At 47.9% G+C, this 13,857-nt stretch overlaps 1 protein-coding gene across 1 annotated transcript; it reads left to right on the top strand.

The window, feature by feature from the left end:
• Positions 1-7,104: 7,104 nt before the first annotated feature.
• Positions 7,105-13,857, top strand: LOC115333430 (2-epi-5-epi-valiolone synthase-like). Its single transcript, XM_029996344.1, has 5 exons — positions 7,105-7,274; positions 9,592-10,225; positions 11,907-12,140; positions 12,839-13,091; positions 13,757-13,857. The coding sequence occupies exons 1-5, from the start codon at positions 7,105-7,107 to the stop codon at positions 13,855-13,857; spliced, it is 1,392 nt and encodes a 463-aa protein (XP_029852204.1).

Genomic DNA, 13,857 nt, shown 5'->3' with positions numbered 1-13,857 from the left:
TGCCAAAAATACAATTACACCTGCCCTAATGCAGCCAAACTGACAAACACTCCAATAAAAAATTATTGTCCCAAATCCATGATGGCATAAAATCAAATATACTCTTCAACTAATGATTTCAAGCAGGTGATGTAGCAATCACCCTGGCAAGAACACAGCCTCCTAACGCTTCTTCTGCCTCCAACCTGCCACAACAGCTCACGGTGGTGACGCACCATCCCGAACTCTGTTTCTCAGGTCACGAAAACTCTGCTTGAACCCATCAGCACCACATGGCAAATCTCCCAACATCTTATCAAAAGCCAGACCCTGCCAAAAGCTGATTACTCGGGTAAAGAGAAACAGCTTCGCACAACACAACAACGTGTCAGTGTTTCAAAGGCTGTGTAAACATCTCCAGGATCACGATCGCCCGGCCCTGGGGGCAAAAGCAATGTGCCCATGGCACTGTACTTGCCCTGAGACCCCAGAAAACCCATATGGCAGCAATGCAACGATGGACCTCAGCAAGCTATGGCCCCACAGAGCGAGACGCGGTTCAGAAAAACTCCCCCACTCCTCAAGTGTAAGAGCACGTGCTGGGTTATGAAAGCACTGGCGAGACCAGATTTCAGAGGCACGGGGCAAGTAGGCTGTGAATATAACTGGGGTGGAGCAGATTGCCCCTGGCAGGATTTTATTCCTTATGATAGAAAAGCTGCAGACAACTAAGTGAAGCGGGTGAAAAGAGGACATGCCTCCTCTGGAGGACTGGCCTGGACCGGCCCAGCAGCCGTGGGGCAAAGCCCTGTCCCTGTGGAACTGCTGTTGCTGCAGGCACCATGTCCCCATCCCACGACGGGTTTCTGGTGTGGTCTTGGACACCGTAGAAGTCATCCAGCCGTCCCATGGCCTACTGGCCCAGCTTCGGTGTAAAGCCACAGAAGACATCTGAGCATCACCTCGTATAGCTAACTCCTCCATAGCCCACTGTTGAGAAAGACTGTACGAAGGCAAATGCAACAGCATATTCTAGGAATAGCTTTTAATCAGAAGATCATTAAAGGATCAGAGTGCAAAGTGGAGATACGTATGTGCCTCTGACTTCTCTGTTCTCCATTTCTTCCCTATCTACTTAAAATGCCACCTTGGATATATTCCCCAAACACTGGGTCTTATGGGTGTTCTAACACAGCCTTGGTTGTGGCCTGGCGGCAGCTTCTAGCCAAGCGGTAGCATGACAGGCGGGTGTTTGGGTTTTTAATGTCTTCTCTGTCTGAGCATTTCAAGGGATAAATCCGAGATGGATACACGGAGCAACGACGCAGGACGTGAGAATAGTCAAGTCTCCTCATTGTGGACGTGACCGCTTTGAGTGTCTCTTTCACCAGGTCTCCAGTTGCTGGGGACCGCTCCTTCCCCTGGTACCAAGGGGCACCATATGAATAAACTCGAGTCTTTGGGAAGAAGGAAAGGTCTAAACCTCCCAAAAGGTCTGCTTCTCAGAGCAGCGTTTCTCAGCTTTCTGTAGCTACTAAGATGACAGCTCTGTTACTTTTTGAGATAACTTCACCGATTTTCGTTATCCAAATTACAAAAAAATATGAAAGAAGACAAGGAACATAAAATATATGTGCATTTTACGTGGGAATTGCCAGCCTGGACCAGACTTAGAAGTCACCTAAACAGCAACTTGCTCGTGGCAGTAGCCCAGCCTGACGTATGAGGAAGGCAGATTTAGACTAGCTATAGCAGCCCCTGATTTACATCTCATGCCAATCTCTCGCCATCAGGGGAGGCTTATTTCTCTTTCAGCAGTTTTATAATTAATTGCAAGTGCAGGAATAACCACCCCCTTCCCAGACCATCCTAGTTTGTTGAGCTCAGCCTAGCTACGCGTTGCGTGAAGACACATTGTCTTTTTGCAGCATTTTCACCACCACATGAGCGAGCATCTCCGGGCTCCCGCTGTACGACTGCAGGGTGCTGGAGATTGGGATCTGCTCATCTGCCCTGCCAAGCACTCTGAGGCTTTTTGTTCATTTACGGGAAAAAACATGTTTTTAATCCATGTTGGATTTTAGTAATCATCATGTTACGCTTCTGGATGAGTAACAGACAAGGATTCCCTGTCACTCAAGGGGGAGGAAAACAAGATTTACCTCCAGCTGTTTTGTAACCTGTGTTGTAACACCAACTGCAAGCACCAAGAAGTGCTACCGGGGAGAGAGAGCGTGCAGTGCATGCCAAGATCAACTCTACATCTAAGATTATACAATCTTTTCAGGAAGCGCTGCATTTTTTGCAGCCTGATGATGCTTTGGGCCAACAGCAGAGGTCAGAATTGTCTTCATTTATGCAAGCACCCGACAAGTCGGAGCAGAGCTCAGGGCTGGCTGCCCAGCCCGGCCAGGCTGTGCTCAAGGCTCTGAGCACTAAGGTGAGCGAAAATTTATATAAATACTTTTTTTTTTTTTTATGTTACTCCAGGAAAAGTGCTTCATTTTCAGTGCATAGTTTTGCATTACCCCAGCAAAGCTGCTGGACCATATTAAGCACTAAACGAAATTGCCTGGTTGCCTCCCCACGTCTCTCTCTATGCACGGACATCTCTCTCCCTTTCCCATTTAGTTGTGCATCATCTTCCTCATGCATACAAGGAAAAAAAAGGAGAAAAAGTGAACTCACTCAGAGGAGGAAAATGCTGCCAGGTGCAAAGCAGAGGAGTTCAAACCTTACCATGAAAGAGCAGGAAAAGGCTGCTTTAAGCCTCCAGTAGCTTCATAAAAAAGATAAGTTGGCAGTTATTAAAATGGACCACAGATGCCAGCAGGACTGTTCCCAGCATCTTCCTCGGTAGGTGCAGAGAGCACAGTCAGCCTGTTTTACAAGGAAGCTGAATTACACACTGCAGCTTCTCCTTTTTCCAGAATCAGGCACTTTTGGTTCAAGCCAGGAGGAGTCAAGATTGCAGGTGGGGGCTCTGTGTGGGGCATATTAGCATCCCCTGAGCAGGCAGGCAGTGCAGTGCCATGGAGGGACATGCTGCTCCAGAAGCGAAATTAAACTCTGCAGCTTGGGTTTAGATGGCACTTTTTGGGTGGGGGATCTCAGCCAGGAAAGGGGAGGACACTGTACAGTTTGCAGGGGGCTGCCCAGGAGAAGGCACGGAGACAAGCGCACAAGAAGGCAGTCTGCATTTGGCAAAAACGAAGCAAAGATGCCACGGCCAAAGATGCGGAACCAGATCTCCGGTTCCCATTTTTGGGGCTATCCTCACTTCACCTTCCAGCCTCTAAATCTGTTTCACAGCTCCAGCAATGACTTCCAGAAGAGCTCCCCTTCCCAGCCAGGGCAGAGCACTGAACCTGATCCACGCGAACACCATGCTGCCAGACAGCTCGGTGCTCAGGTGCCGAGCGCTTTGGCAGGAGCTGCTCGGTGCTAAACACTTGGAAATCCAGTCTGATAAGATCATCCCAAACAGTTCCAGCCACCATATTCACCAAGGCACCTCAGGCATTGACGACAGCTTATCACAACACTCACCACTTACTTCATCGTAATGTGTAAATACACCTCAGCCATTGCCTTTTACCAGGCACTTCTGTTTATGGAAACCACAATGCAATGCTTGAGCTATTTCCTTACCCCACCAGAACCCTGCACACGAAACTGCAGCCTCTTTAGAGACCATATGTTACTGTTCGACCGAAATACATTAAACCCAGCTGTGATGCATGGCCACGCCATGGATGGAGCTGTGGCAGAGGGAAGCAGGAACGTGGTTGTGGCACATCTGAGGCTGTTCGGTGGCTCCAAACCCACCACCCGTGAGCCCAGGCAAAGCCATGCACCGGGCACAGGCATGCCGTAGCCCACGTGGACCAAGAGCCGGCTGGTAGCATGGGCCAAACCCAACTGCCTGGCCATTAAACATTGGCGGGTTCAGCTTAATTTATCAGCTTGGCCTCAGCATCGGTAGTGCCAGAGCCTGCAGCAAAGTCAGCAGCGATAGCAAGGGGAGAGGTAGCAGCTTTGGGGTGGAGCGGGAGCACGAGGAAGAGGAGGGGGAGGAAGCAGCCGGGGTGGGGAAGCTGCCGCTCGTGGAAGGAACCAGGGTGCTAAACTCTGCCTGAACTTCAGGGAAAGGTGAGGAAAACATACGCCGGCCAACACATTTTCTATGGGCTCTATTGCTGGAAAAGAAATAGAAAAGCTGGATGCTCCCCAGCGCTCCTTTGCTTGCATTAGGGAGGCTCTGGAGCCACTGGCAGAGAGTATGCAAAGCATACGTTTATTTTCATACATAATAAAGGACGCTGTGTGTGGCAGGAATAAGCGGCACCCACTGACAGTTGGATCCAAAGCCCAAGGCAGTCGAGGGCAGTCTTTCGATAGCTTCAATGGGCTTTAGATCAGGCTGTGAGAGAACAAAGTCTCCCCGTTCCGAGAAGCCCCGATTCCCACACACAGCTGTTGATTTTAGAAAACAGCCAAAAAAGGCAGCAAACATCTCACTCTGTGTGCCACGCCAGGCATACATGGCCATCACAGAATGCACCGAGGCAAGGTTAAAGCTGCAGAAAAAAATATTTATAAAACAAGCGTCTCAATCCGTCCGAAATTATTCACAACCAAAGTTCTCTTGGCACTGCGAGTGTCCACCTTCCCACCCATCCCTTTCTCCTGGGAGCGTCCTCCTCCCTCCAGGTTCCTGCAGACCCATCTCCCCTGCTCAGCCTCAGACTCCTCTCCCCAGTAAACCCTTCCTCTGCTCCTTTGTCCCCAGCCACAGAGCCTGTAGGTCACATCTCTGCGGGGCAGCGGGGGACCCAGGACTGGGACATCGCACGGTGTCCCCTCCTGTCACACCATCTTCTCCTGGAGCTCCTCGCCCCACATAGGGAGTTTACCTGCAGGATTATGCATGTTGCTTCTTGTCCCTCGGCCTCCGAGGATGCTGCTGCGGGTTTGCTGCCTCTGCAGAGCAGCACGCCGGTGCTCAGGTGTCCGTCGAGGGGACGGGCTTCTCCACCCGCCATCACCTGGCAGAGCCCCAGCTCTGGGGAGAGGCTGCGCAGGGAGGATGGCCCCGGGCTGGGGCTGCACCCCCCCCCAGCTGCACATACCTGCCCTCACCCAGAGCATGGGCGGCGGGTGAGATCTAACAGCATCTGACGTGAAAAAAGAAAAAAAAAAACAAAACCCCAAACAATAAAGTCGACTTTCAATGCCTTCGCTTTACGTAAGAGCAATGTTCACATCCTCACCTCGGGAAGCTGCTGGCTTTCAAGGAGGTAATCGGCAGTTTCATAACATTCCGGTTACATAGCACAGACATGTCCCAGCTAATCGGTCAGGTATGAAGCTGAAAAAGTCCCAGGACTTTGAACCCCAGATTATCTACAAGTGGTCCATAGCTTCAAGGTCACCTCTGTCCCACACAGCCGAACAGGGGAGCGTCCCCTGCTCTGGGGTCCAGCGCGGAGGCCAGGTCTCTGCATGGGCTGGCGAATGTTGTGTCACACGGGTACCCATTGACCTGCACCCCCAGAAAGCGTCCCAGGAGCCTTCAGAAGGAACCAGTGGGAACATCCAAGGTATTCAAAAGCCTAAGCTGGCCTGCAGCAGAGCTGGAGCAGAAAAGGCTGGTGAGGAATTAAAGCAAAGTAATTAAAGAGCATGTGATGGAGCTGAGGTCAGCCAGCCGTCTCCTCTTCACGCAGATGAAACACAACCTGAAGCTAAGGAGGAAACATGGACTACCCCATAACCAGAACAGCATCTTTCACCTCTGCAATGTATCACCTAGGCTTGTTCAGTCAAGGACCGACTCAACGTACCTGCAAAGCATGCCGAGAGAGCCCAGGGCTGGGCAGAGGAGGTGAAGAGGCTGTGGGGAGCCCGTCTTCTCTGCAAGGTTCTTGGCAGCCCCTCTGCAGGATGGATGGTACAAGGACATGGCAGTCATTGGTTATGGCAAGCAGATGGACTTTGGAAAGTCAATTTGTCAACTTCTAAAATGACACAGAAGACATTTCAATGCCCCCAGAATAGAACAGGGAAGTATAAATGGAAAATAAGTAAATGCACAGGACAAAAGAGTAAAAGAAAAGCAAATAAAATAAGTCTCAATGCTCAGCGCATTGCTATTAATCAAAACAAATAAACAAGATGAAGAGGAGAGACCTCCTTGAATACCTAAGATTACTCCATCTTATGATTTAGTAAACAACAAACTGCATTAGACCTGCAGTCCCTGTGGAAAGCAATCCAAATTGTGTTTGGATTGGGAGTTAAAATTTCAGACGAGTATTTAGTAAACAGGCTAAGAGCTTTAGTATGCCATCTAATTCACCCTCCGCTAGCTTTGGAGGTGACTTTTGGCAAGTTGCTTCTCTTCTAGTGACTCTGTTTTCCTCTTCTGTAAAACAGGGATAACAGTCTGTCCTCTCTGCAAAGTGCTTTGCCATCTGGAGATGAAGCCAGCAGTGAGAACTAGATGTTAGGAGTTATTACCCTTCCTGGAGCAGGGCTACATGGCTTTGGAGTTTATTCTTGTAGGTTTTTCCCCAAAATTAATTTTGAGATAAATGTAGGTTCCTAAGTGAGTTTGGCTGCAATTAAGCCTTCAATGCAAAGAAGTGGTCTTGTCCGATGTGCTCTTGAAGAACCATTTTTTCAGCCTCTGCTTTTCTGCCTGTTTTTGATTTACGTCTCACCCCATAAGAGCGAGTTAGAGCCGCAGCCAGATCAGAGGCTCTGCACAGCAAAGGAGGTTCCTGAATGTCGTGGAAGATCACACAAATTGCCTTTCATAACTTTGAATTTGCCGTAGGGCATCATGTTGGAAGTTGATGTATGTACTCCTATTGTACTTCTTAAGAATTATAAAACTAGCCGATTATACAAGCCCATCCTGGTACTTGCACATGTCTTCAAATGCTCCTACCACCCCTTACATGCACCCCAGATTAGGTAATCTTAGTTTTGTAATTGGTCTCTGCCGTGGAGCCAAGACCTGCCCTTCCAACGCCTGGTCACCTGGAGCCTTTAAAAAGCACCTCAAAGGCACCCAGTTACGGGAGATCTCTGAACAGGGAGATTTTACCTTCTGGAAACATGCCAGTGTCAGAAGAGACCTTTGCGCCAGCGGCCCCGGCCACCGTGCCCCAGGAGCCCCGGCAGACAGACTTCCAGCTGGTGCGAGTCAAGAGCACGTGGTGCCGGATCAAGAAAGGAGAAGCCCTTTCTGACAGCGAGGACAAGATAACTCTCTCCGAAGCAAAAATGTAAGTATAGGAGCCCACGTTGCTCGTTGGCGACTGCGCTGGATGGCTCTGGCTAGCCAAACTGCGTGGTCTCCCTGGCGGGATGCATCTTAGTTGGAAAAACAGTCTTGTGTGCCGTTGCGGCTTAAACCCACCATTACGTGTACAACCCTGTGAAAGAGGGCTTCAAACGTGTGCAGTATGGCAGCACAGGTATTTGCTGTTCTCCTTGGCATGATTTGGCTAAGTTACAGAGGGAATTTTATCAACAGCCTCAATTTTTGTAGATGGGAAGTTTCTTTAAACTTCTGAAAAGCTTACTCAGGGGCTTCTGAATGCTGCACTTGGGCGCTTTTTTTCCCTGTACGTACATGAAATCTTTGTGTGCAAAAGCTCATGCACAGGCACGGGAGAAGGACGCATTTATAGAGGTGGTTGCAGATAAATGAAATGCCTAGATGGAAAAAATAAACACAGTAGGTCACTGACAGGAGCAAAACCCGTAACGCATCTCTCAAACTGTAGAAGCCACCTGATGCTGCTTCAGAGAGAGGAGGGAGATAAATTTCCCCCAGGGATACATACAGCTCTTTTTGCTGATATTACATCTCTCCAGTTAATTATCCTTTAATTACAGGATACTCCTTTTCATGAGCACATGGAGCCCCATTTGCAATGCAGGTCTTCCTTAACACGGCTACGTTTTGCATGTCAGAAGTTTTCTAGTATTTGTCATATTCAGGTTTTAATGTCCCAAGTCTAACCCTTGTCTCAGTCAGGTCAGAGGGATCTTCACCAGCGCTGGCAGCAGGCAGCGGCTGCACACAACCATTGCCCAGGCAGAGCTGCAGCAGGTAGAACAGGACTTTAGCAGATCCAAAGGCAGTCTGCTGGACCTCAGTCAATAGCAGGATGAACCCAGGGCCCAGAGCACACCCAGAAAAATCCCCAGCTGACGTATGCTTTAGCAAGGGTGTGTTCAGCCTCAAATTCACTACTGGTTTTGTACAGCAGAGGGGTTGCAATGGGTGCTGGTTGTGCCATCCAGCACTCAAAGCTGATTCCGCCAACTAACATTCAAAACCATCCTGTCTCTTAGAAGGGTCGCATGCCAGAGGTGGATGCACAAGCACACAAAGTAGAGCTACAAGGTATATACTTGATGCATTAAAATGTACATGGCGACTTTTTTGTAATACTGCATTTTAAAAGCACAGAAGAAATTTTCTGGAAGATATAAATCCTCACGTAATACTTAAAAACGTTAGGGCCAGATTTAGAGGTAATTTGGTAAAGAAAGCAGAGAAGCATCTATTTAGACCTTTAAGAGAAAGCTCAGGCATGTGGAAAGAAATTGGGCATGTATGGACATCTGATTATCCAATGAGCCATCTGCTCATTCAAAAACAAAACAAAGGTTCGTGGAAACCTTCAATTTTTACCCAACTGCAGCTCAAGAACAGGTCTTATATAAAAAACATTTTTTTCGGTTTTGTTCTGTCTTTAAAAAAAACCAAACACTTTCCTGATTCCCAACAAACTAAAAAAGCCACTTGTTTTTCACATGGCTCCCACTTCCCAACAGGAGAAGTAATAACTGGATTGCAGGGCTGTGTTCTTCACTGTTTTATATAGATACTACATGCCAGTTTTGTAGGCTTCTATTTGTCCTTTCAAACTCCACTACGGAAACCTTTGCCAACTCTCAGATAATTACTTTTTCATTTTAACTACCTGAGAGCACTTCCTATTTCTATCATACCTGTTTTGAGGTAGAGATCCACTCTTTGATGAGATCCACTGTTCAAATGGAGAACCGTAGAGCCATTATTTTGTATGGAGGGATGTGTGTATGTGTGTGGCTGTGTGCAGATAGACGGGACTAAATCAAATCATATCACATCACCCAGATGTACTAGGCAGAGGGTGTTTCCTCCATAAACACTTCGGAAAATTTTGGCAATCTCTTCCCCACTCCCTTTTGGGAAGCTGGGATGATTGGTCTGGGTTTCTCTGCTGTTTTATTGACAAATGAATGAATTAGAAGGAAAATTATTTGCTTCTCCAGCCCTTCTTGCTCTCTGTTTTATCATTACCATGTAGAAGTTCAGCCACTTGACTGTTCTCTAAGATGTGGGAGAGTTTCTCTGGTGCCAAAGCAATTGAGCCCTGACGCCCAGGAGACGCGTCCCACCCTTGCAGCCCCACGCTTTTGCAGTGCACGGGCAGGAGACACCGCATTCCCCACCCCCAAGCTACATCCTTAAACTAGTTCAGACATGCAAAGTACAAAAGAGGAATAAAATTATTTCAAACTGTGTTTTCTGATCCTTGCCAGAGGTGAATGCGTCTCCGAAGGCGGGATTTCCTGGACAATCGAAGCTCCCATCTATTTTTGCTACAAAGTGGTAGAAACGTACAATATTCTGGATCCTTCTAACACTACTCTGCTCTGGGGTCACATTACTGACCCCCAGCAACTAGAGCTAGCCACTAGTGGCAAAAGGAAGCTAAGGCGCTTTATCGTCATAGATGAAGTTGTTGATGAACTTTACGGCTCCAAAGTCAGAGAATACTTTGAAGAGAATAACGTTCAGCACAAAATCCTCGCCCTGCCTACCACTGAAGAAACGAAATCCATGGACCTGGTCTTGAACATCTTGCAAGAAGTCCAGAACTTCAGCATCGACAGGCGAACGGAGCCCATCATCGCCATCGGAGGAGGCGTCTGCCTGGACATTGTAGGACTAGCTGCGTCGCTCTATAGAAGACGTACCCCTTACATTCGGGTCCCAACAACCCTCCTCTCTTATGTTGATGCCAGCGTGGGGGCGAAGAACGGGGTAAATTTCCTGCAGTGTAAGAACAAGCTGGGGGGCTACACGCCCCCGGTAGCTAGTTTCCTGGACAGATCCTTCATTCAGAGCATTCCTCGGCGACACATCTCCAACGGCCTTGGTGAAATTTTAAAGGTATGAACTTTTGCACCTGCTGTTTTCATCACTGAAATCGTAGAATCATAGAATAGTTTGGGTTGAAAGGCACCTTTAAAGGCCATCTGGTCCAATCCCTCCTGCAGTGAGCAGGGACATCTTCAACTCGATCAGGTTGCTCAGAGCCCCGTCCAGCCTGACCTTGAATGTTTCCAGGGATGGGGCATCTGCCACCTCTCTGGGCAACCTGGGCCAGGGTTTCACCACCCTCATTGTAAAAAATTTCTTCCTTATATCTAGTCTGAATCTACCCTCTTTTAAAAGTTTAAACCATTACCCCTTGTCCTATCACAACAGGCCTTACTAAAAAGTCTGTCTCCATCTTGTAAGTTCCCTTTAAGTATTGAAAGGCCTCAATGCTGGTAAGCTGTCCATCAGCATCCATGGCATTGTACAAACCGCCCTATACAAACAAGGGTGGGCCATCAAGCCTGCACGGGGACTTTTAACTCTCATTGAGCCTATATATGTTTTTACAGCTGCTAAACTTGTTAGAGTATATCCCTTAAACACAGTGCCTAGTGCCAACCCTGCGGACTAAACTCCAAAACTGAAGGCTAGACATAGACACAGCACAACCAGGGAAGAAAGCATCTTCCCGTTGAGGTTGATCCATAGCAGTCTAAAATGAACTGCTGGCAGAGAATTTGAGGTTCATTATACTGGGCATTAATAATCTGCAAGATCATTTGCACTGACCTCGCGGGGTATGTTGAGTGTGGTCAATTAATCTCCTGCGAGACAAATTCTACTTCTAAAATTACCTGGGAAGTGCACAGTAAATGGTTTTATGCCTGAAGAGCTTTGAAAACTTTTGATAAAGCAGAGTTCAAGCTGTTAAAGTGTATTAGAGATGAGTTCATCAGTAGCATTTTTCAGTGCTTGCATAGTGGGAAATCCCCAGGATATCTGGACGTTTCTGGCAGGCACTGGGAAATCTGCAGGTCACCATTCCCCACTGCAGGAGGGGTTAATGCCTGAGTCAGAGGGTGAAAAATTACATACTTCTAACAATGAAACCGCTTCTGAACCTTCATATTGCCCATATTGCAGTGCTTTCCCACCTTCCCTTGCCCAAGGATTAGATGAGAGTTATCCCAGGGATGTCCACCATCCAGTCCCTGTCCTGGGATGGCCACCGTTCAGCTGAGACAGTTTTGAGTTTCCTGCCAGGCACACAAATAGCCAAAGCTCATTCCAAACCATCTGCTGGGCTACTGGAGCATGGAGCAAGCTCACAGCATGGTCAGGGCTGTCCAGTAGCAAGGGAAGTTGCCCACCAGTGCTCCCATCATCTCTGCCATTTTACCAGAGCTCCACTGGGCATTTCCACACTGCCTTTTCATACGTCTTCACTTACCATAGCTGACAACACGTGTAATGCCACCAGGTCACGTTTCCTAAAGCCCTGAATATCCAGCAGACTGGTGTACCCTCCCTACTCCTACAGTCCCATATACACGCTAAGCAAGAACTGTGTCTACAGAAATATTTTTGCATGTTGCAGAGGTAGAACTTGCCCGCGTACCAAGTGTGTAGGTATTTCTTTGCTAGTGTATAACGTGATATTATAGTCTGGTCTATTGAACCACTCAAGTTTTCAACAGCACATACAAGAATCACATAATTATCTTTAATCACCTCTTCTGTTCTACCCTAGATGGCACTCATGAAACACAAAGGGCTGTTTGACCTGCTCAAGAGCCATGGGAAATACCTGCTGGACACCAAGTTCCAGTCCTACAGTGGTTCTGCCAGCCATGGGGATGCTGCACTGCAGACTACCAGGATTGCGATTGAAACCATGTTGGAAGAGCTGGCTCCCAACCTCTGGGAGGATGACCTGGACAGACTGGTTGACTTTGGTCACCTTATAAGCCCAGAGCTGGAAATGGTAAGTGACAGACTTTATATTTCAACGTCTGTTTAAAAAAAAAAAAAAAAAAAAAAGTTTTCAATCAGCAGCATGAAAACTTTACGCAAAAGGAGCTGAGCTAAACTCCAGATTTGCACATTTACCTCAGATCACCCAACACACCCAGCCTGGTCCTGTTGGATAAAGAGACCCCTTTCCCTGTCCTGTTTCCCCCACACCTCCACCCGTGTTTCCTATTCAGACCACAGACCAGTTATTGCTTCTTACCGGGCATTTACCAAAGCACAAAGATAACCAGATTTCAGCAAAGCCATTAGAAATCACCAACATGAGCTACAACAGCGCAGAGGCATGGAGGCCATAGCCTGTATTACTGAGGAGAAATTGCCACTGAGGAATAAGGGAGGGGGACTAGACCTTATGCAAAATTCAGAGCTCTTCTCTCCATCCCATGGTGCTCTTCATCAGTGATTTGAATGGGAGAAGAATTAGATCCTGGATCCCTATGGGAGATTTTACATGCAATTAATCACCCGTAAAAGAGATCATCCTCTGCAACCCATAAATCACAAGAAGCTAATATTCAGCAAATCTGTACTTCTACTGCTGTGAGTCGAATGACAATTTTCACGAGCGCTTTTCAAAAAAGCTATTTCAAATTATTTACTGTTTGTCACCCCAAACCTTTTCCCCCACCCACCTTTGCTCCGTCGCAGAGGGTTTTGCCGTCGCTGATGCACGGCGAAGCTGTGAACATAGACATGGCATTCATGACGTATGTCGCCCACGCGCGGGAGCTCATCACTGCCGAGGAGAAGGAGCAGATCATCCAGTGCATGAGGGGCCTGGAGCTGCCGGTCTGGCACGGCGGCTGCAGCTGGCCCCTCATCAAGAGAGCGCTGATGGAGCGTCTGAAACACAGCGGGGGACAGCCGCGGATGCCTCTCCCCACCGGCCTCGGTGTAGCAGGTACCGCAGCGAGGGAGGGCGGCGAGCATCCCGGCACGCTGACACGCCGGGAAACGCGCTCCGTAGTTCGGCAGTCGTACGTTTCTGGTTTTACGTGGGCTTTTCTTAACATCTCAATGAGCCCATCGAGAGACAGCGTCCTGCTCTTGTGTGTGAACACCAGAACTCAGCTAAGGACTGAGGTCTGATTGCGTTATGACTGACCAATTCACTTTGCAAATGTGTTTGCAAACCAACCGTCTAAATGCAGTGCTCTGGCAGACAAACCAGAAATGTCGTAATGGAAAAACAATTCCTTTGTTATACTTGAAAATACTTGTTAAATAATCCTTGGCAAAAGGAATTTAATGTATTACTGTGCCTAGAACTAATACCTGAAAACTAAGTAGTATCCGTTCAAAATCTGGGGTGAAACACTCTTACTTACAAGATTTTTTTTAAAAACCCCAACCCCCACCATAGAAGCAATGCATGGGACCAGGTTGTGATCTCTTGCATCGGTATCCATCCAGACTACTTCCATGAAGCTCGGTCTCTACACACTCACAAGAAAACAGACTCTCATAAACTGTTTGGAGGAGCTACTCTCCCTCCTAGTGAGTTAGTGTATGCAAGCAGGTGAAGCTTCTCTGGATGTCCAATTAACTACAGGTCTTATTTTACAGAGATATTCAATGACACTAGTGAAGAAACCTTGGAAAGAGCGTACAAGCTGTGGGTCAGGGACTGTAAGACGGTGCTGGAAGAAGAGCCAGCTGCCCTCTGA

The sequence above is a fragment of the Aquila chrysaetos genome, chromosome 20 (genome assembly GCF_900496995.4).
Source record: "Aquila chrysaetos chrysaetos chromosome 20, bAquChr1.4, whole genome shotgun sequence".
In the NCBI taxonomy this organism is placed as follows: domain Eukaryota; kingdom Metazoa; phylum Chordata; class Aves; order Accipitriformes; family Accipitridae; genus Aquila; species Aquila chrysaetos.
The sequence above is the reverse complement of the archived record's forward strand: the minus strand, read 5'-3'. Positions and strand labels throughout refer to the sequence as shown.